This window comes from Accipiter gentilis, chromosome 1 (genome assembly GCF_929443795.1).
Source record: "Accipiter gentilis chromosome 1, bAccGen1.1, whole genome shotgun sequence".
NCBI lineage: Eukaryota > Metazoa > Chordata > Aves > Accipitriformes > Accipitridae > Astur > Astur gentilis.
This window is the reverse complement of record NC_064880.1, coordinates 33,288,927-33,312,649: the sequence shown is the minus strand read 5'-3', so window position 1 is coordinate 33,312,649 and position 23,723 is coordinate 33,288,927. Positions and strand designations below refer to the sequence as shown.

Genomic DNA, 23,723 nt, shown 5'->3' with positions numbered 1-23,723 from the left:
TCCCCCACACAGGAAGGCAAATACCCAAGACAGGCTTCCAGAGATGTTGCTTATGAAGCACTGGCATGCACTTGTGCTCTGGCTTTGCACAAGTGCCATTTAATTTTGCATAAAGGTGCTAATAAAGAATTCAGAATGTATCAAATGCTGTTTTTTGAAGGTTGTTTAGCAGTGGGGCTAAGACAAAAGAAACTGGCAATTAGGTATATATTTAGTAGTCTTTCTGCAGGCATCTGAAGTGCATTTCAGCAATAATTCAAAATCCCCAGGACACTTTCTGCCTTCTGCTGCTAAGTGGATGTAGGAGTAAAGCTGCTATTTTCACTGACAAGACATTTTGCTTGTGAAATTCTCCCACTTGCGCATAATCACTGTTCTAGCAAACTCTAACATAAAACACAACTCTCCATGAGTCAGGGGGAACTTGATGCCTTCTCAGGTGATACAGGATTGTAGGGAGAATTAAAGCAACCTCAGCTAAAGAATTTATATAAATTACGTGAGCTCTTGGCTAGTCTAATCAGGCTGGGCAAAGCAGTCACCTCAAGCATTTCTTTATTTCAATAAGCCTTGCAATTCCTCTTCCACAGGCTTCAAATGCTTGTTTTTGCTGTAGTCACATGGACATAGTCTTCTTTCTGTTGATAAAAGGAATGGTTTGCTTTTTGCTGGTTTTTGTTTTTCTCTCAATATCCAGGAAGGGAAACTCAGTAGGGTCGTAATATTTATTAATCATTTTTTGAGGTGTGCAGAGGACAAAAAGGCATCTTCTATTCCAGGAGATGTGGGTGAAGAAGGTAATGCACTGCATTTTCCAGTCTTTCTTTGCTCATTGCTAGCTGCAGTTCATGTGAGAACTGTGAAACCCCTCAAGTCTAGGCTGCATAGGAGGCAAAAGACTACTCACTTGCTTTGCTTATTCTTCTGGAATGCACACTTTTTTTGACAGGGCAGTTTGAATAAATCTAATGCTGTGAAGAGTTTGGTATCTGAAACTGGTTTCACAGAGTGACCATGAACCAGGGTATTTCCAAGAGCTTCCTTGGAAGAAAGGTGGTTGGCATGGAGGGAGATACAAGGTTACTAAACCTGTTCATTCTTTCAAAAGATAGCTTAAGGTAACTGCAGGTAACGGTGTAACTTTTGGATTTGAAAGAATAAGGAGAAGGCTTCCAGCAAAGCTAGGCTGATGTTTACCAGGTGAAGGCACCAAGATGGGTAAATTCAGGTTCTTCTAGATTGCTCTGACTAGTATTAGTATGTAGTCGTTTTTCACTACTTCTAATTATTTTTATGATCAGTTATATTGTATGAGAGGTAGAACACAGTGGGTTTCAGGGAAGTGCTGCTGACAAGTACTGCTGTCAAAAGGCGAGGAAGCAGGGAAATAGCATTGGCATTCACACGACCTGTGCTGTGACATCTCAGCATGCACATATTACGTATATGCACTGACAAATGTAAAACAGTGGCTTAACTGTACAAATGTAAATAAAAGCCTGATTTAAGCTGATTATAAAGAACACAGGTTATGGTCTGCATGTGCTGTCCCCCAAATTCTCATCTAGGCAAATTTGGTATAATCCAGGTAGTCTGTATGCCTTCTTGTCCTTGATCTCTTCAGACACTGTCAGTGCCAGGTCTACTGTACCATGTTAAAAACTGTGAGGACAGACAGTCAATCAACTACTTTGTTTGGTTGGTATGGTCTTGTTTAATGTTGGTAGGTATGACTTAACTGGATATTCCATTTGTGAGTCTGTTTGGAAAGTTTCTGTCAGAAAAAAAAATGGCAAAAATGATTCTCACTGTTACAACTCAGAGCTGTTTCAGGTGCTTGTCTCCTCATCAACTGCAATGTACGGTTGCTAAATGGGATTTTTGTGCCAACAAATCCTGTATAAGCATAGGTCTGCCAGTCCTCAGAAGAACAACTTTGTTCCTTGTTATTTTTTCATTTTTAAAGCTCACGAGAATACACACAATCTGGTTCATGCCTGATTTCTAATTGCCTTTTCATGGCAATGAGTATCTACATGAAACAGACAAGCATGGCATGATCCTCGCTGAGTTAAAATTAAGTTCTGTTCACCATGGTGTGCTTTAATGAACCCTAGTTACTTATTACCAGTCTTTCTCTCATTTGTGCATGACTGGCTGAATAGATGTTCCCGAGTTTCATCACTGGTTGAACAACAGCGTGGGATATAGCCATGCTGTTAATGCACACACTGAGTCTCCAAATAGTGATCCAGTATGCTAGTTTGCACTGTTCTCTCTCATTTATACTGAAACCAGCTTCTCTCTGAGCAAAATTGCAGCTTGAGTTACAAATAGGGCAGCACAGAGCCTCCCTGAGTAGCAGCTGCTGCAAAAATTTGCTGAGCCTCTTTTTCCTAGCTTTGTTCTTTTTCTAGCTGATATTTATTGGTTTTGTGCAGCTCTTAACATGCAGGGAACTTGAGTTGTTGTCTTTCATACTGGTTTTCTTTCCTGGCACATTTTGTCCTGTTTGGCCCTTGGAGCATGTGTATTGTGGGAAGGCAGCATGTGGACCCTGGCAAAGTCCTCTGAATATATTGGTAAAACAAAAACCTCAAAACTACCCTTAAAAAGCATCCTAGTATGTCAGAGCAACATGTAGGCACTAGTTAAAGCAAGAATCCTGGTCAGTTACTCAGAATGGTAAGAATTTAGGTAGCCAGATAAATCCTAACTTCCCAGACCTTGTCTGGACTCTGAATGAACACAGTGTTTTGTGATGGTTTTAGTTACTCTCGCTGGATCCTGAAGTCAGTGAAAACCTTTCTAGCCTGGCTAGTATTATATAGAGAACTGGACATACATCTCTGGTTCTTCTACAGTAAAATAACTTACTTTTTTATGAAGAAAATAAATCTCTTCTGATACTGTTTTGAGTTCATTTTTCTCAGTATATTGTCTAAACCAGAGCACAATCAAAGTTGTTTGTGGGTAGCAGATACTGAAGGAATAAATTATGATTTTGATACTTGATTCCTGATGTTACTGATGCTGTCACTGAGTGGATAATGTAGAACTAACAAAAATTATCTAATGTGCTTATATTTCAGGCTGTTTGTAGTTTCAGCAGGCAACTTATAACCCATCAATTTATCAAGAGCATTTAATAAAAAGTTTTTGGCAAGCTAACTACAGTATATTTGAAGAGCTCATAGAGTTCAATTTCTGGATTAAAAAGAAGTTTTAATTAACTAAGTCTCCATAACTTTACTCACAACTCTTATCTTAGCTCTTTAGCAGAGCATATATAATGTTGTCATCCCATTTGCTTTTGACAAAACATTATCTGATGTCCTTTCTAATACCTGGTTATTTTATTTCCTCAAATTGTTTACAGCACTTGTGAACTCAGGCCTTTGAGTGCTACAAGAAGCAAAGCTGAAGTCTTTGGAGTGCAAGGTTAATACTGATCCAGCTATTTACAGGGAAGCTGTAAGAAATGGAAAGGTTAGAGGTGTCATTCACCATTGTACGTTTGCAGTGTAAATAACAAAAAGTGGCATTTGCTCAGTGTTCCCATTTTTAAGATTTTCATGTGATCACAACAGGAAAAAATTATATGAAAAAGGATTTAATCAGACTTCCAAAGCTGATTTTTATACTCATTTTTAGTTTCTACAGACTGCATCTGGCTGTAATAATGCTTTCTGTTTTCAAGGATAGGCTGTTCGGTCAGCGTTCTCACTTTCCTCCTTTTATTATGAAATACGTCCTTTCTAAAACCTGTGCTCTGATTGAAAACAGGACAGAAACCTGTGCTGTGGCACTTCTTTTGCTCAGAATTATTCCCATGAGTGTAGATGTCTCAGGAAGGGTTGGTGTTTTTGGTGTTTTTCTTGTGGCCAGACATGTTAGCCACTTTTAAATCAGCTCAGCAAGGCATGGTGACTGGAGAGTATGGATGACCGAATTGAGACTGAATTAAGGGTTGCTTCTGGCATGGTAGTCAGCTTCCCGTATAAGCTGCTTTGTAGTCAGCTGAAGTTGTCCAAGTATCCTCTGAAGTTGCATCACTTGAAAGAAGGAGGGGAGAAAAAAAGAGGCTGACCATAGGAATTTGCAGTTTGACTGGTTTTTTTCCTAAAAGAGAGGGATGTGAGGAAACTTAGCCCCAAAGTACATCTTTAAGCATTGCCCATTCTGTGGAGAGTTGTGCTGGTACAGTAGAACTACAGACAGCCCATATGAGTGCTGACAGTCTAGGTGGCTATAGGTAGTTTGGGCACGCGCAAACGTTCTGCCTCTTCTCAACCCCTTTTCTCTTAGAGGCTGGTATCTGTAGCACCAGGTTTTGCTGTTAGTGGAGTATATTTTGTAGTGTACAGAGTTGATACAAAAGCGGAATAATGCTACTGTTTGACTGTGAGCTGCTGATGTATGCGGGACATAAAAATCATAGCTGTACAAAAGCACGGGAGTATGACAGTTAACTTGCCAGCTTGAAATAGTAAATGGCTTTTGAACACCATGATCAACAGCCATGATGCAGCTAGGGTCTCATTGGTGCTCAGCTAGAAGGAGGTCACTGTGGCTAAACACTTTGGGAGAAACTCAGCACCCATGTAAGTGAGCTCAGTGTTGCATGATGGCAGAGTTTGGTGCATAACAGCTATGAAAGTAGAGATCATGATTAAGAAAATTGGATTAAACTGAAAACAGTTTAAGGCTGATTTCCCAGGCTTTGGTGTGGAAGAAATTCTTATGATGCTTGTGGGGGCAAAGGTACAGTTGATTGGGTTTTTGGTGTTGGTTTTTTTCCCTTCCCATCCACAACTTTTAGAATTTCTTCCACAACTGGACCATAATGCTTGAGTCATTTGTTTGAAAGGTGAGTCCTTGGCAGACACTGTGGCACCACACTTCCTTAAGCTGCATGACTTTTATGGATTTTATAATTATTCCATTACTCTAGGCACATGTTCTCAGGACTAGACTGATGAACCCAAAGTGTGGTACCCCTACTGTTGATGTAAGCCACCTGAAAGACATTGGGTACCTGACAGAGAGCTGGCTGCATCTGTTCTGGGATGTTTTGTGGGCTTTTGAACTAGTTCTGTTTCATTCCTGCATTTACAGAAAGTTTGGGTATTTTCCCCCTGAAATGTCTGCCATGGCATATTGCTAAACACAAGGCAGCATGTCAGTGTGTGCTCCAAAAGCAAAAGGAAGAAATATTCCTTGAGCAGAGGTACTGCACTTATTTTTAGTCAACAGAAAGAGGCATGGGGAAGGCTCTTTTGTTCCCTGATACCCCATTTTGCAAAGATTGGAAACTGGCCTCCTACAGTTTACAACAAATGCCTTTCCTATTTGGAGAACAACATGAACTCCAGGCAAATGGATCTTGATATGTATTCTCTGTTGTTCATATAAAAATTTTAAGTGTGCCTGGAGATTTTCAGATTTGGAAGTGTCATTCTTAGCATAATGTAGTTTCTCTGTGCCTGTGTTTTATGATCACAGGCCTTCACACAAGCATTTTGCCAAAACACATTACTGATACAACATTTTGCTGAGTATAATTACATTCTGCTAGGAAATTTGAATTCTCTCCATATCCTAATGTCTATTGAAAGACTCTCCTGAGATTTGAGCTTGGATTGTGAAGGTGTCTCTGACCTTGTACTCTTGGTTTTTTCTATCCACAAGAGTGGAAATACTATTATTCATACCAGTGGCTGCAAAATCAGTTAATGGGCAGTAGCTGTTGATGAGAAGGAATTGAGTGAAGAGAAAAGCACAGCTGAACCCAGGAGAGTGACAGCTTGATCAGAATGGTCTCTTTTACAGTACATCAAACATGAATAATTTCCTGCCTGTTCCATCATTTTAATTAAATAATTGGAAATCCTATTGATCTACGCAGGGCTTAAAATAACACAGTCTCAGTGGCAGGGCTGCGATTTCTGCAAAGAGGTATTGTTCCTAATTAGTATTAGGACGGGAGCCACCCATCTCTACAGCAGCTGAGCTTGTATTAGCACCATGTCAGGAAATCCTCTGATGTGGGGCTGGTATGGGTGAGCAGAACTCCACATCATGCTGAGCTCACTGATAAAACTGAAGTGTGTGGATTTAATGTTGCTCTCTCTGAATACTAACTCAAGAGTTTATATCGCTTCTGTTGCTGCATTTTGTAGAGATCTTTCATCAACTTACTGTCTAAAATAAGAGGGTAATGAGCATCATCAACCAAAAAATCTGAGGAATCGGTTTGAGATGCTGTTGAAAAATCATCTTTCTCTCCCCCCCATCCTTCCTTCTCCCTTTCATTGATGCTGTGTGGTTGACTGGTTCATCTGGCTCTTCTCAGTTCACAGTGGGTCTCTGCTACTCCCCTCATATTTGCCATTCACTGATTAGTAGCATAAATCCTACTCTGGGGGACTGAAAACCTAAGAGGCAGCAGGATCTGAAAAGGGAAACCAGCGTGTTCTTCCACTCAGCAAGAACCAAGAAGCATCTGTTCAGAGCAGAGCAGTGATACAGACACAGCAGCTGGCCAGGCTGAAACTCAGAAGAGGAAGAAGTTGACAGTACAGCCCTTTATGTATTGGATTTGCTATAATTAAATATTTAGCTGTGCTGCAACTTGAGGGCTCCAGGACATACAAGTGCTATTGGCCAAAGTTTCTTCAATTTAATGACTATTTTGCATATCATTTCATACCCTTCTCAGGTAAAAAGTTGGGTAACTCATCTGAAGTTTCTCATGCAGAAACATCTGCACGTCAGGTCACTTGTGTAAAGTTAGCTTAGCATTGTCATTATAAGTAACTAGGACAGCCTGGAATATGAAGTCCTATTAGATTTCAGTCAAGGACTAAATCCCAGATATAAATCTTGACTGCTGATGAAATGTAGCTGATTTATCATCCTGTGGCTGATCAATATGTGCACATACGTGTGCTTTCGCACTCCACTGCCTCTTTATTTTATCTGTGAATCTCAGTGATATTTTTTTTTACCTGTCAGTTTTATGACATCTTTCAAGCAAGTAGTCCATGGTGTTTTATAAACAAGCTAATGAATGCACTTTCCCAGCATCTTTATGTGGCAGAAAAGATGTATGAATACCTTCTGCCCAACTTCAACAAAAAGTAAACTATGTAAAGAAATTTGAAAATTTTTTGGAGCACTTAAGTTAATAGAAGAGCTAAATCCAGAATTTAGGACTCCTGACTGTTCTCTGGTCTTGGTCATTTCTTAGCACGTGTAATGGAGAATAAACTGATATGTTTTGGGGCAGAAGTAAGTGTAATTGTTTATTTTTTAAAGGAAAATTTCAAAAAAGCAGAAACTTTGAAGCATTGCTGTCAGTAGTATTGTCAGATTACTTGCACTAAATAGGATCTGAATTTCATTAATGCCCACCTAGATGTAATTATCTATTTGCTCTGTAATGAATGCAGTATTGAAGGATGTCCCAGTACAGCTGGTTATGGTGCAGTATAGAATACTGTTGTCTAATATACACTTGGTAAAGGAGGTAAAGACATTTATTCTGAATTATTTAGACAAGCTGGTATCATGTTTTGCTTTCCTTGGATATACTTTGAGACTCCAGGCTATTGCGCTGTGGTAACAACATGCCTTTCATTCAGCATGTTGCATGCACAGTATGTTGGTCACTGGTCAGTGCTGCAGAAATTAAGCCAACTTGCAGTAGCATTCATTTCAGCTGCACAGTTTCTGCTCCCCTTGGATGTGATAATAGTGCCCATCACCCTGCTATGCTTCATTCTGCAGAGTTTATCATGAATTCAGGCCTGTCTGGAAGAATGCCTGCTCTTTCCACATGGCCGCCTTTCTCACCTCTTTTCATTCCTCTTGGGATCCTTTCAGAAGCAAACACAGCACGTTTTTGGCAATTCTTAGAAAAATGTAAATAAGCATTTATACTTCCACCCATCCCTCTCTTTCTTTATCTCTCTTTGAAGCTTCATCTCCCTTTTGTCCTTCCATCCCTGGTGCAAGACAAGTGAACATCTTGCCAGGAATTAATAACTGTTATCCAAGAGCCTAGATTTGTGCCCACTAAGTTGAGGGGACGGAGTGTAAACTTGTCTGAGTCAGTGTATGGGCCTGTTGCTGATAGCCTCCCAAGTACTGCTTTGCTGGCTAGATAAAGAGTTAAACAGTAGAGGAAGAACCTGTGTTGTCATTGATGTGATGCAGCTGATTGTTTAGTAGTTGTTGAAAATGTGTTAATTTTATTCTGAGTGTTCAATTAGAGCAACAGTACAGTAAGTACAGAATTACCTCTCCCAGTGGCTCAGATATTGTGGCAGCATTCCTGAAAGTCTACCACAGATTTCTGTAAGAGTAGATTGGATCTTAAGTGGTGAATTTGTTTTCTTTTGCCTTCATCAGCCACATTACTTAATTCAAGATGCAAAACTGAGAGCTTCCCACGGCCAGGTGCACAACCCTGCTTGAGATGCATTTAACAAGGGTAGAGTACTTTTCATGAGATTGTGTTGTTTTATCCAGCTATCAGAATTTTTCAGGGCCTCAGAAAGATTGCTACAGTCCATAACGTAATTTCAAAAGCAAACACTAACATTTTGTTTCAAATTGCAAAGACCTGAGAAATGCTGACCAAAGTTTTCAGAGAAGTAGAGCACTTGCAGCTTAAAGTAATTTCTCCCTGTGAGATCAAGTCTAGCTGTTTCAAGTCAGATATCCAAGAATCAGTTTCTACCATTCATTATGAAAACCTGGATTTAACCACTGGAGAACTTTGAAAAATTCCAGCAAGCATGTTTGCAGATTTAAGTGCCTGAATGCCTTTTTGAGTATTTGAACCTAAGATTTATTTGCATATACATCCTATAGGCACTTTCTCCTTCATTATAATCCATTCTCATGCTGCTTTTTCCAGTCCCTCTTATTTGTGTAGTTGGGTAAAATGCTTCTGTTGAATCCTATCAGCAGTGGAATTGGTGGAAAGTTGTCTAAGCTTTCTTCCCTCCCTCTGTTCCTCAGTCTCTACAAGTAGAATTTCTCTCTGTATTCTGCCTACGAACCATATGATTTTTTCCCCCCATTTCAGACTTTTGACAGGGAATAATGGATTTATTCTCAGAGATAAAGTTTATTTGCTTTCCTCCATTTTTTCTATCATTTCCTGTATTTTTCATTCAGCTCCTCCTCAGCCCTACCTGCTTAGATATAGCCTTAGCTCCACCTGCACACCTAGCCTGCACATGAGGTTACTAACCCCTCTTAGCATTGCTGAGTAATTAGTGAGATCCTTTATGCAGCTTTCATGGAGAGTTCCAGTCCTGTCCTTAGTTTGCCAGTCATGAGCAGGTTAGAAAGAGGTCTGCTTTTTTCAAGGAAGGCTTGTTTCCCATCTCTAATACACAGTAGATGACTCATTTGCATAGTGAAACTGCTTTTGGAACCAGAAACACTCTTTTTGGCCTTGCTGTCTTCCTGATATTTTGAACTTGTGCAAGAACAGACCATCTACATCTCTAATGCTGCTTTTTTGACTTGACTCCTGTGGAAGTCCCCAGAGGTGAATTTGGTCCAGTGAATGAAAATACAAACAGAAACCTGTAGAAACTGCATTTATAATTTTGGAGCATATAAATTTTTAGACATAAAAGAGACAGTTGAATGTAAACAATGGTAGCTTTACATATAGGAGATGTTGATTTCAAGTTTGAATTTGATATAGTGGTTAGAACTGAAATAAGTACTGGTGAAGTAAAACAGTGCTGACTACAGCTGTGTTTTGATATGCGTGAGAGCATCTCCTTGAATTATAAAGTGGGGTATTGCTGTGCCGTGTAGAGCTACCATTGGCAGAACAAATTTCACAAAGCTGAGACTGAAGAGTTTTAGCTGACAGAAGCAATATTATGATGAGGTTTTTGCAAAGTGGAAAACAGTTCCTTTTTCTGATGTTCACTCCATAAACAGAAGAGTGTAAAAACACAGCTGTATAGTAAGGTTATAAACATCCACTCCTCAATAAATTGTGAAGCAAACATGCAGTTTAGTGTAAGAAGGCAAAAATAAAAAGGTAGAAAATTTATTATGAAATGCCCTACAGTATTAAGGCCAGCATATTAGAAATCACTGGTTGATTTTTGACCAATGCTGTTTATATGCATAAATCATTACCACTAAACGTTGTATTCTGGGTTTGCTGTCTGTACATACTTCTTATTAATACTACTTGAGCTGATTTTTGTGTTGTTGGAAAGGATTGTGGCAAATGTGATCGCTTCTTAAAAAGCTGAGCCCAGTATCTCTAACTTTTCAAATGAGAGCTGTGCTGTTCAGAAGCCCTTACAGGACCTCAGTAACATCTCCTGCCTTCAGACAAAGCTGGTGCAGCCCAAGAGCTGGGCAGTCGTTTGCTTGATTAAACGTGCCATCTAGTGGCTAGCAGGTGATAGTTAATTTAAATAAAGAAAGAACATAAAGCCAGTGGACTTTTTAATGAATTTTTACACCAGCAGGGAAAATGGATGCAGGTTGACAAATCCTTATATTGCCTTCTTTTTTCTCCCCCTAATTAACAGGCATTCATAGATCATTATTTGTTTCCAAAAATTCTGATGTTTCTACTGTCGTCCACTCTCTGCTCTCAGGCTGTTTGCTGAGGTCCGCATTGAATTGTCTGCTGTGGCAGAGTACTTGGGTGCAATAATTAGTGCTGTATTCACAAAGTTTCAGAAGTCATATTGTAACATCTCTGTTATTGCCCGCATCTGAAATGTTGATTCTCAAAAAATTGGTTCAAATATCTAGAAATTCCCAAATTTCATAGAATCATAGAATGGTTTGGGTTGGAAGGGACCTTTAAAGGTCATGTAGTCCAACTCCCCCTGCAATGAGCAGGGACATCTTCATCTAGATCAGGTTGCTCAGAGCCCCATCCAACCTGACCTGGAATGTTTCCAGGGATGGGTCACCTACCACCTCTCTAGGCAACCTGTTCCAATGTTTCACCACCCTCATCATAAAAAATTTCTTCCTTATATCTAGTCTAAATCTACCCTGTTCTAGTTTAAAACCATTACCCCTTGTCCTATCACAACAGGCCCTATTAAAAAGTTTGTCCCCATCTTCCTTATAAGCCCCCTATGAGTATTGAAAAGCTGCAATAAGGTCTCCCAGCCCTTGCCCAAGTATCCCTGTTGTCCACCTGTCCTTTATGTAACTGCTAAACCTTGCACTTGCTTGTACATAAGCGGTCTGCAAATTGGATTTTGTGAAAAAAGTGGCTGCCAGAGCTACCCAGTACCTCAGTGGTTAGTGCAGGCACCCAGGATGTTCAAGACCCAGGGTTAAGCCCCTTGACTGGTTGATTATTTTGACTTTGGATTCCTGCTGGTGCTGAGGTTTCCACTGAATAAATGTTTACGTTGGGGCACTCAGCCAAAGCCCCCCGTCCCCATTCTTAGAAAACCCCATAAGAGGCTGAATCCTGCCACAGATGTGCCATTGTTTCACATGCCACTGAAATGTCACTTTAATTGAACGGTCTCAAGACTGTTTTCAGTTCCACATAGCACATCACTCACCTTGCTGATAGCAAGGGGGCAAAGCATCCATAGCTGTGTACAATGAAACAAACCCATCGGCTTTGAGATTGGGTTTCAGAAAGAGGGCTTCACATGGGAGTACATAGGGAGCGTTGCCTGGCTCATGATACAGATTTGTCTCGTGTAACATGGGAGAGGTTGCAGCTCCCTGTCATGGCCTGGGAACACAGTTTGAAGAACAAGTGGGTTGCACTGTAGTATAACAGCCTCATACATGCTCTTATCCTGTGCTGCTGTGGGGGCACCAAACCCCTACTGGAGGCAGTTGAGATGGAAAAGCTTTATTTAAAAAAAATGGAATAAAATTATCTTTGTTATTAATCAGGGAAGGAATTATTTGAGACAACCAACACCTGCCAGCTTTATTAAAGAAGAGAAGAAATGCACACTTAGGATCTTTTTTTTCTATATGTGATGTTTGCAAAATGAAGTTAAACACTGAAAGCAACATTTTGATGTTGTTTCTCTCTGGAGACAACCGTGTAATTCAGTCTGAGACACTATTACTCTGAAAACCAACTATCCATGTGGATCCCATCTAATCAAGTACTTGTCATCTTGATTTAAAAAGGGCTTCTTTCCGATTGTTGGCTTAAGGAAAGTGTTATTATTTTTCTGTCCCTTTCTCTTCTAGGATATTAAACACAACATTATTTGAACTGTATGAAGCTCTGGGCAATTTTCCTGCCTTGTGGATCTTCAATGTGCTGCTTGTGATTCTTCAAATTCTGCACTGTTTTTGGTCTTACCTAATCATAAAGGCAGCCTACAAAGCAATTTCAAAGGGCAAGGTAAGACAGCACAGTTCTGTTTCTTGTTTAGGACTTTAACATTTTCAGTATCAATACAGGGTCACTGACTTTTTGCTTACTTTTTCTTTCTAACCCATAACACGTTACTGAAGACACATGTTTTATGTAAACTTTTCCCTCCTTTCATGGAAACTTTTTTCCACTCCTTCTAACACATGTCAAATAAGTTAATATACTCTTTATAATGACTGTATTTATATGTGCTTCTACACTTCTTTTTTATAATCTGGTACACTGAACCAAACTACATTAGGCAACTGGATTAAAAAAAAACAAAAACAAGCAAAAGGCTTTCTTGGGGCTGCCAGTTCTGGTTTTTTTCTTCATAGTAGTTGTTAGCAAAGTGTTCATTTCACAGCTGGTAGTGATAGTAGTAATAATACAAATTGAAATCCTGCTACTTTTGCTAGTGGCAAAGTTACAAATCACAGCCTCTTCTGGATTTTGATTTTAATGACATTCGGCCAAGGACTATGTACTTTTTTCCTAGGATTCCCACGGCAAGACCACTTGGGATAAAATTTAGTGTCTTGCTGCCATTGTTACCTTTGACAGGAAGATATAATTCACAGAAATGCTAGCCCCATTATACCTGCTGTGCAGATACAACACTCACATTGAGATGGTAAAACTAATGTTTAGAGATCATGTAAGGTACAGGGCATTTTGCCCTTAAAAAGTAGAGTGCATGAGTGGATGTTTTAGACATGTGACCACCCCCAAAGTGAATGGGATTGTTCTGCAGAAAACTGCTTTCTATGAATGTACTGGAGAGCTTAGCCTTGCACTGGACGGAGCCCAGAATCTACCACTCGCTCTATATGAAAGACAGTTGCATTCATGAACTGTATTTTGCCTGGAAGCCACACTTCAGTCTCCTCTGCTTTTAGTGATTATTAGCCTCAGCTGTCCTGTCTGAATCACACCAGTGACCTCAAAGAGCGCTTCATACTGTCTCTTACTCTGCTTGTTTATCCTTTCCCTTGTGCTGTGCTGGAAGGCTGGGAAGTGGAACCCATTGCATGTAAGTTTCTTTCAATTTACTATGCAAAAGATTTATTCTGCACAATACTGGTGTTTGTGGATGGTTTTTTTTAATTTCTGGTTTCTGCTTGGTATTTTTATTCATTGTTTGTGTTTATATATTTAAATGAAGTCTACCTTTAAAGGCCATTTTTATTTCTTGGCTATGCATTGCCTAATACCACGCAAACCCACTTCTGCCTGTAGTATCTGGGTGCTATTATGTTATAACCTTTTTTACACATATGTAACAGCAGGATAAGCAGGTGCTCTGTCACCATTCAGGAAGCATACTTGAGAGCCTAAGTCCTCTACCTTGTAGTTCACATACTTGCACAGGAGAAAATTTAGATTGTACGAGAGCAGAGTTAGACATTCTCAGTAAGACAGTGACCAGGTTAAAGATGCACGTGTATGACATATACACGGAGGATTCTTCTTCCTTCAGATCTTAACTTACTTCCTCAGTCGCAACCCCATTCTTTCCGTTTCAGCAGTAAAATAAGCAGTGTTTTCACAACACATTACAGATATCTTACAGTTGATCTTCATCTTTAATTATTGTTTTATTTTTGTACTACTAGTATCCACCTTTGGAACAGCTCAGCTGATAAAGCAATTTATTATCATTAAATTTATAACTAATCCTGATCATCTATTTCTTACTCATTGTTCTGCTTAGGAGTTTTATAAATCTAGATATATATTTTCTAGACTACTTCTGTAGAAATTACTCCAGTGGGTTCTTTTGGGAATAAACAAAGAGAATTAAGTACTGCAAGATGTGTTGCATTCATATCAGATTTTAAGTGCAAAGACCCTGGTATGTTGCTGCATTTTTAAAATAAAGAGAGCAGAGTTTAACAGAAGTGGCTGCAGCATAGAATCTTCTTTTGATTGTTTGGCTTCAGGGCAGGACCCTGGCAGAAGAATTGGCAGTGAATATAATATATTAAGAGAATTTAAGATGACACGGAATTTTTTGATCATCCTGTCTGCCCTCACGTCAATCACAGGCACTCAGTACTCTGTATTGGGCCCATTCTCTTCTGTCCAATAAAAGTATAATTCTAAGTGTATTTCTGTATCCCCAACAGCTTTAATATAAAAGTCCCTTTATATAAAAGAGACTGAAGTAATCTGTTAATTGAAGCTGTGTAAGTATGGAATCAATTCTGACCTCAGCTGAAGTCCAGTTTCATGGATGTCAGTATTACAGGCTTGCTAGACATTGACATTGAAAACTTTACTTATTAGGAGGTATATGGGAACTGTGTGTTTCTTTTTTCTCTGTTCCCAAGCAAGTAGTGTCAGTCAGGTGTTATGATATTGCCACGATGGTAGCAACACTGGGAGCCCCAAAGGCAAATGGCTGTTTCTGAGGCGAGAGCTGGAGAGCAGAATTGTCGTGAGGGCTTTCTGGAGTAGAGGAGGATTACTGTAAGCAAAAAATTATATGCAGTGGCCCTGTTCTTCAATCGTTTTGATTGGGGGGGGGGGGGGGGGAAGACTTGCCATGTGTTTTGCCCCCTTTATTTCAATTCACTATAGTAAAGTCAATTGTAATTGCCCGATGTGGCAACCAGCACAGCATGGATAGACTCTGAAGGAATTAGGAATCTCAGCTATACAAACGGGTAGAAGCAAGCATGGAAAGCTGCATCTTTAAAGCTGCATGCAGCTTAGACTTCAGACCTCTTTCCATTGATGCTTTTTTTTACTTCATCTGAGGCACTTTTACCAGTTTTGGAGATGTTCAAGGTCAGACTGGGTAGAGCTCTGGGTCACCTTACCTGGCTCTACAGCTGACCCTACTGCAGCAGAAGGTTGGCTGTAGACTTCCTGAGGTCCCTTCTGACCCGAGTTATCCTACGATCCTACATGTTGGCAGGTGCCATTGTCACCTCCCTGGGAAAAACATCCCATTAAAACAAAGGCAGGGCCTTTTCTTTGCAGGGTTTTCTTTTCTGTTGTCCTTGTTTGGTCTCCTTTACCTGCCTGTTGTTGGCTTCCTCATGTTTTCAGTTGTTTTGGGTGCACCTGACTGAATAAGGTGAAGCAAAGTCGCCTCAGGGATTCTGAAGGGACTCAGTTCTCAAATTTAGTGAAAGAGCTCTACAAAGGAGGAGAGCGGACTCCTTAACGTAAGGAACAGCATTCACCCAGGAAATGGGTATAAACTGGCAGGAAAGAAGTCAGATGGAAATTAGTAGGAAATCCCTAGCAATTAAGGTCAGTTTCTGAAACAGCTTTCCGGTGACACAATGGGGGAGGGAGTTGAACTGCTGAAGTACGTTTGTGGTTCCTGTGGTAGGGACTGAAGTGGACTATGTCTACGGTTTCCAAGCCCTGTTCTCACCACTTGCCTGAAGTCAGAGACTGGAGTTACCTGGTGCAGTGAGTTATGTTTTGGCCAATACTCCTGTCTCCTACTGCCAGCCTGTAGCACTGTTCCCTGCAGCCGTGTGGCCTCTAGAGAATGAGTTGGGAGGTGAGGGGGAGGAAGTTGGGTTGAATATTTTGTATTATCAGGTCAAAGGGAAACACCCCAAAGGAAGCAAAGGAAATAAAGTTGTAGGAGGAGGGCAGAGGGGACTGAGGCTAGGTTGAACTTGGGAGCTTGAATTATTGGTTCCTTTAGTCTGTGCACAACCCTTTGCTTTGAGAACTGTGCCTGCACTTGAACATACTACCTTCAATGCACCAGCGCAATGTTCTCAACCTGCCTTTGCGCATGGCATATGTGTGTACAGGCATCTGTGTTTGAAGTGAGTCCAGGCAGGCAAAGGCAGAGAAGTGTGCCAGAGCTGAGACCATCTTCAAAGCTCAAATTGAAAAATGTCTGAATTCTCTGATTCTCTTGAACCAAAAAGCTCAGTTGTTTTCTTACAATCACCTACTGCTTGCTGCTTTTTCAAATTCTACAGGTAGCAAAGGATGACCGGAGTGACATTGAGTCAAGCTCAGATGAGGAAGAAACAGTACCTCGTTCAAAGACCCTGCACAGCACTATCACCACTAATGGGACTAGCGGTGCCAATGGGACAAATGGGTATCTTACTGGTGGCACTTGCTCAGAGGAGCATTAATCCTTGAGTTCAGTCATGAGACACGAACAGAATGAACTGTTTGCTACTGGAAGTAAATTATAAGTTGTGAATGCGATTTCTTCATATATCTCAGCATCAGAAAAAATTAGGAGTATCAAAGCATTCTGATAGCGCACTGCCATATTTCCTGTTTGTGAATGAAGACAACACACCATTCTGTATACGTAGGCATGCTGTATGTGTATGTAACTGACACAATGGGAGCAGTATTTTCACTTGTACTGTCTTTGAAATATTATTTATTTTGTGTTTTTTGGGGAACTTCTGGACAAAAGGGAAATCCATTCTCAACCTTTATCTCTTTGGATTCTCAGTGGTAGAGAGCATCATGCTCAGATCTCTTCTGTCCATCCCTGTTGCTTTTGCTGAGTCTGCTATAAGTAATAGTTGCTTGATTTGTTACTTACAGTAAGATAGAACATAGCTTTATAGATTCTAGATCTGCTTCAGATATTTTTGCTATCTTTGTGTTTTAAAGTGCTGGTTTTGAAATTGCCTATCAAATCACAGTGGCCATTCCTCCAACATAAAGTTTTAAAACACTGGATTGATATTTTAAATAGTAGGTAATGTGGTCGATTAGCAATTTGGGGAAAAAAACTGTGGTAACTGTGGGATATTATTTTAGCATAATTTAAAATTCAATTTGGTGGTTAATTGCATTAGAAGTAGACTTGATTTGTTGTGCAAATACCCAAAAGCATTGATGTCAATGATTAGGATAAACTCATTCTCACTTTTTTTTTTTTTGCCTTGCAATTTTTGACCTCTACAGATTTTAGCTTTTTGCAGAGATTCCATGTTGAAAGGTGTTTGTTCAAGTGCACCATTGTGAATCCAGACATCACTCCTGAAACTGTTCTTGCACGTTCAGATGGATCAGATCAGGGGTGTAATGGAAAAAATAGCAGATGAAAAGTTCATTGCTTCCTCGGACACAGTTCAGTCTAGGTATCATTCTTATAATCATTGCCACTTTCTTGGTAGGGTGAAGAGAGAGAAGGCAGAATGTCATACATTACTAGGATTAGTTTATTTTAAATGCATGAAAACTTAAGCAAAAGTCAGTTAATGTAATTCACAGCAAACTTTGAATGCTCAGCAGTATTTCATCACCTCTACAAATAAAATTAAGGGTGTCTGTAAAATAATTTTGCACTCCTTTTTCATCCAAGATTTAGAAACTGTCCCAAAGAAGACAAAGTAACACCCAAAATAAACATCCTTTTAAACATTATATACACACTTCTTCCAGTCTCTAGATCAAAGTTTGATGTAGGATGCTAAGGATCAACCAACTCTTGCAGGACACTTTTTTTTTTGACAGCAGTGCCAAAAGTAGGCAAGGTTCTTGGGTAACAGACTCTATGCAACCTACTGTTCAACAGTATTGTTTATGTGCACACAGAACCAATGTGCTTATAGACCAAAGACTTATATATATATATATTTAAAAAAAAAGGAAAAAAAAAAAAAAAGGAAGGAACAAACCAGGAAAAAAATGTAATAGTGTGTCTTCTATATACAAAGAGATTGGAGTGCTGTGTTCAGCTGGAACTCTAAGCCAGGAGATCTTTCTGATTCCTTCCACCTATGCAAACAGCAAAATATAGATGGTTTCTGATGCCATAAAACATGTTTAAAGGCTCTATTTTATACAGACTCCATGGAAGAAAGTTGTGTTGCCACTTCTTTCTTTTGAAAAACTGAGATTTGTCCTATTCTACTGGTCACTCTTGAAAACTTCTGAAACCTTTATTATCCATAGGGACCCTTGTGTGTTAGCAAAAAATGTGCTAAAAGTAAAGGCAGAATGGCATGAATGAAAATAATACCTCCACTTAGTAGACAATAAAGGTAAGGAAACAGAAAAACTGTAAATCATAGAAGAGCTGTCAGTTTTACTACCCACAGAGCATCTTTTGAAAAAGCCACGTAACCTTGTAATTCAGCAGCTGCATAGCTTCTATGTCCACAAGTATATCTGAGGGAGCAAGGAAATCTTATTTAAATCTCCTTCTCCCCCAAAACTTTATCTGCCTCTAATTTTTCTCATCTGTCTCCTGTGCCTCTGATTTCATACAGTTATCTGCAGGGCAGGTTATACATGTGAAAATACAGTGATTGCAAGAAAAAGTATCCTATCCACAGTATTTGAACTGGCGGTTGTTTAATAATTACTGTCAAAATGATATCAAGATTTTAAAACAAAACCATCCTGAGAGATTTTCAATGAACATTATAATTTCTGAAATATGACCTGCTAGGATGGTAATTGAGAATAGCAGTTTAAACACACCTCTTTCATGGTGTTGATTACTACCTCCACTGGACCATTTCCTCTCTGCAAAGATGGTTACAAAAATGGCATTCTGGCAAAATATTTTGTCTTATGTGGGGACAGAATGTTGCTCTGAACTATCAACATAGGCAACATACAATAGTACTGTAATGTTGTTGATACCAGGACAGAGAGCGGTTCCCAATAACAATCCCTGTGGAAGAGGCAGGAGACCTTTGGTCCCTGTTGGTCCTCCCCAGTTGTGCTCTATAGTGTTGATTCAGATGTACAGTCAAGGCTACAACCCTTGAAATGATTTACCATCACTGGCTACATATGCTCTTAGTGTATCCCCACTCTTAAATAATGCAACTTGGATTGAAACTCTTCCTTTAAGGTTTAAATTCAGTTTGCATCTTTGACGCGCTAAAGCATGTACACAGTTACCATGGTTCAGCTGACTCCCAGTGACTTACTTATCTCCTATAAACCTGGGTTTTGGAGTCCTTTCTTAGCAGCCTAGAATAAACTTAATACAGATATGTCTGGAAAATGGGTGAGATGAGAGATTCAGATGACACATTTGGGGAAATGGGGTAAGACTAAGGAAGCAATGAGAACTTCACTAAATTTTGCTAAATAATCACTAAACTTCCAAGCTACAGTTGTGTTATGAAAATTAAAAATTCACACAATTCTTTCTGTCTTTCTTGGGAAGGACCAAGCGTTTTAGTGACCACACATGGCAGCGTGTTTTAATTCATTGCGTTAACCAATGGATGTCAAAACTTTGGCTTCATCTTCCACCCTGCAGAGAGAATGTCATGCAACTATTTCCTTTTTCATTTGAATTTGTTTGCTTCTCTGCCGAAGAGCTTTGCAAGGTGCTTTTGGAGGCCATCAAGAATTTAGAGGATAATCGCTTATATTCCAGGAAATTGATTGAAGTGATTCGCATGGCTCATGGTAAATGCGAAATCTTAAAATGTTCTGTATACTCGTACCTTTTGTAGAATTGTCATTTTAGTCATTTTAGAAACGATGGTTTGTACTCTATAACCGATTTGTCTTCAAGTTCTATGCTACCTTTTTATAGTATGGTACATGACACGGTGGTTGAGATGTTGAAGTAGAAAAATGAGGAAATTATATGTAGAGTTTATTAGTAAATAGTAAGAATTTGTCTTCTCTCCCTAGCCAGCCCAGAATATAGTAAAATAAGATTCAGGTCTCCCTTTGTTTACTTTTTTCCCATATTGGCATATTTTGTACCAAAAGAAAAATATATGGTGGGTCTTTTTTTTTCGTAAGGAACTAAAACCAAACACTGCAGAAAATGGTAGAAATATCTGATTGAGCAACAAGGGTGGACGTTGGAGTCTTTTGGATCTTGATCGATGTTAAATAGTGCTAGTTCTAAAATACCAAAGTGTCCCATGCTGTTTCCTTGTTGCCATTTTGTAGTTTTTTCTATGTGTTATTTATTTAGTGATTCGAGGAGAATTGGAACAGGCGTGACAGCTTTATATGCTCCTGTCTCAGCCTGTGACCATTCTGTGTGATTGACAATACCAAATCCTTTTTCTGAGACCCAAGTACATGGACTAAAGCTTTGCTTACAGTGAAGTGATTCCTGTCTTAAATCTGTATCTGTTTCAGGTGACAATCACTTTCTGGTTCTGAACAGGACACGACGGCAAAAGCCGTTACCCTGCAGCAAACGTCAATGATGATCAACACTGGTTGATATAGGCACCACGTTTGTTTTATGCAGAGTATTCTAGTAGGAAGCCTAATGCCTGTTTCATTTATCTACTCATTACTGCAGCCTTCCATATTCTCAGAGAAATATGGGCTACCATTGGTTTTCTACAGTTGATGCTTTGGTATTTTTTTAATCTCTTTGCTACAACTCATTTTTGTATGTCTCTCTATTGTCTACTTCTTGTGACATTTGTGTGAGAGGAGCTATCGAATACTTTTTACCCTTCCTGTAATGTAGACCCTTTTAGGCCTAACTTCAGTGTTCTGCAAACTACAGTTGCCTTTAAACCACAAAGCAAAACCAGTTTGTATTACTTGTTTTGACTGGTTTTGATTTGGAAGAGGGACCTAATGGGAACTTCAGTAAGACAACCTTCCTCTTTTTTTCTTTTCTTTTTAAAAAGCACTAGTGGAAGTTTGGAGTGGTGTACCTGTATAGCCTTTAAATTGTAAAGATTTCTGATTGTAGTTGCAATGAAAACACAGTGTTTGAGTGTGTCTGTACAGATTGCTCAGGCTTTGAAATTGCTTTCAATTAAAAAACTGGAGGAAATACTATGAAATGGTGTTTTGGAGCCATGACAATTGATCACACGTCAGACAAAAGACAAAAATGATTGTCGTAAATGACCTGAAATGACCTGTCCAACAAACACATTTTCTGGCTTCTGTTGAGCTTCAGCTTCTTGCAGTCCCGGGGTTTAACTTTTATACACAAGCTCTCCTACCGTACTGTATATGTTGGCTGCCTGTCGCAAGTCAGGGTGAGGCAGATGACACTATTTCACCTGTGTTTTCATGACAATCCTGTGCTTGAGCAACTCTTTCAGAAATGCAGTGATGTGTAGGAACTCCACTGTCCCAGACGCAGTGATGTGCTAGCTAGAAATCCTTTCTTGTATAGCTGTTGTGTAGAACTTTGGGAGTTATTTTGTGTTTAGCTCGGTTGGTTTGGGGTTTTTTAATATGGAAAACAATTATTCCTTATAAAATCTCTGGAACCAATCAGTATTGTGGGCTATTTTAATTTGGAGACACTTTAATAATAAACATAAGTATTAGGAATGTAGTGTCAGTTTTCTTCTCTTTTCTATGAAATACAAACAATGTTTTCCTTTGTTTTAGCTCAAAGATTGTTATCCACGCTGCAGACTGCAGCACTTTTAGAGCAGATCCAAGTATGTCTTTGCTGATTTCGTCACTGTGGTATTTTATGTTATTTCTTGTATGAAACTGTAACAGTAAGTGTTAGAAGGACAAGTTCTCTCTATACAAATTAAAATATTTTTATTAAAAAAAACAAACACATTTTGCTAGGATTTCAAAAGTAAAATTTTGCCTCTTAATCATTTCTGAATGTCTAGCTGGACCCACTTTGAAAAAACTGTCTTTTTTCAGTCTAGGTAGTCAGAGTTTCTTGAAAGTAGATGTTCATTCAGATGTTTCGGGCTAAACTGTCAGTCAGCAAAGCACCATCTACTAACCACTTCTGGAAGTCAGAGAAGAGGGCCACTCTTGTACAGTGGTTCTCCTGAGAAAAAGCTGCAGCCCTTGATTTTGCAAAGGAAGCTGCATCTTTCAGACACCTGCCATTACAGTAGACCAAATCTGCTTGCTTATTTATGATAGGATTCTATGTTTTTTCATCACTGTTAAAAGGAAGAGGGGTAAAGGATTTTGCTATTTTATTTTTTTTTTAAACGAGCTATCTATGTGTAGCAATGCACTGAGCTGGACTTGCTTTCATACACTCACCAAAGTAAAGCCTACAAAATACCATTGTCAGGCAGACTCTGGTGCAGTATTAAAAGATGATGAGGAAGGACTTAGAAATGGGATGCATGAAAACATTCTTACAACTTCAGCAGAAAATTAAGTCAACAGTTCTCATAACACAAATACCAATTATATAGGAGTCTTCGCACATCACTTGAAGTTTTGCCTCCAGGAGAGAGGTAAACCTGGCGATTTGCATTGTGTTTAAAGAACTAATTAATATGTCTCCATAATAATACGTACCAAGAATCTTGTAGTGCATTTAATATGGCATTTAAATTCTTGGTTATTGAAGAGATTTAATTATGTGGAAATTTGTCCAGTTGTACATCTAATGTCTTTTGCTTCCTATTCCACGTATATCCCTCAACTTGCATAGCACAAGGGAGAGCCATTGTGTACAGGAACAGTTCAGGATAATGTGAAAAAGAACAAGAATTTTTTGATGTGCTGCCTTTAAGTCCGTAAAGGTCCTTCTGTACAAGAAACACAGTGGTTCTCAGAAGATGACAGGAGGTCTGTGCTGCTTTAGAAGAGCTAAAAGGTGGTGACAGAGTCTTCTGCGGTACATAAGGTGAGTGGAAGGAATCCAAATGTGAAACTGTGCCGGATGGGCAAATCACCATGTGACTCAATAGCTCATGATGCTGTGATGAACAGAGGCTGGGAGCTTCTGTGGAGGGGCTTCCCGCTCCACGCCATTAGTCACAGCGCTGCTAGTGTGGGTGGAGGGTTGCTCTTTCCCTAATTTATGCTGGATTTTTGGTCGTCTTTGTGCCCTGTTCTGCTAGTCCTGCCCCTTGTCACATTTTATGCTGCCTAACCTTGTCCGTGAGATACCTTCTTATGTGGATTTCGTAAAGCAGGGTGCCAATTTGTGCTCAGGTATAGAGGAGTCTGGGATAGTTGTCATATGGTCGTCATAGGCTTTTCCTATGTGTTTTCCACAGAGTTCCCATGCTGGGGAATTTTAAAATGGGAACACACTCAATAATAAAAAGTACGAGTGATACCAAATGAACATTGGTATATGTAATAGGTATGAAACTGGAATGCACACTGGGCAAACTTGCATATCCTGACTTCTCAGCGGTGACTGCCCTCCCTCCTGCACTGTAAAATCCAGAGATCGCAGCTCTGTAAAAAGTTAATTCCAATAACACAAAACATATTTGTGCAAAGCAAATGAATAAAAGAATAACTATCAGCTAGGCAGAATAATGGTGTACCTAAGGCGCGTGTCATGCCTGGTGTCCTGGTTTTGGCTGGGATAGAGTTAATTTCCTTCCTAGTAGCTGGTACAGTGCTGTGTTTTGGATTTAGTGTGAGAATAATGTTGATAACACAC

General features: G+C 39.5%; 1 protein-coding gene across 4 annotated transcripts in view; it reads left to right on the top strand.

Moving 5' to 3' along the window:
• Nucleotides 1-21,669, top strand: part of CERS6 (ceramide synthase 6) — a 132,699-nt gene extending 111,030 nt beyond the window's left edge. The window contains exons 9-12 of one of the 4 annotated variants that reach the window (XR_007507438.1): nucleotides 12,244-12,400; nucleotides 13,422-13,445; nucleotides 16,372-17,505; nucleotides 19,650-21,669. Coding sequence is in view for 2 of the 4 variants with exons in the window: in XM_049811787.1 (XP_049667744.1) it covers nucleotides 12,244-12,400; nucleotides 13,422-13,445; nucleotides 16,372-16,533 (343 nt within the window). In the remaining 2 variants the exon portion in view is untranslated. Of the gene's footprint in view, nucleotides 1-12,243; nucleotides 12,401-13,421; nucleotides 13,446-16,371 lie in introns of all 4 variants that reach the window. The other 3 variants (XR_007507440.1, XM_049811787.1, XM_049811802.1) reach the window with 3 other exon arrangements.
• The last annotated feature ends 2,054 nt before the right edge of the window (nucleotides 21,670-23,723 follow it).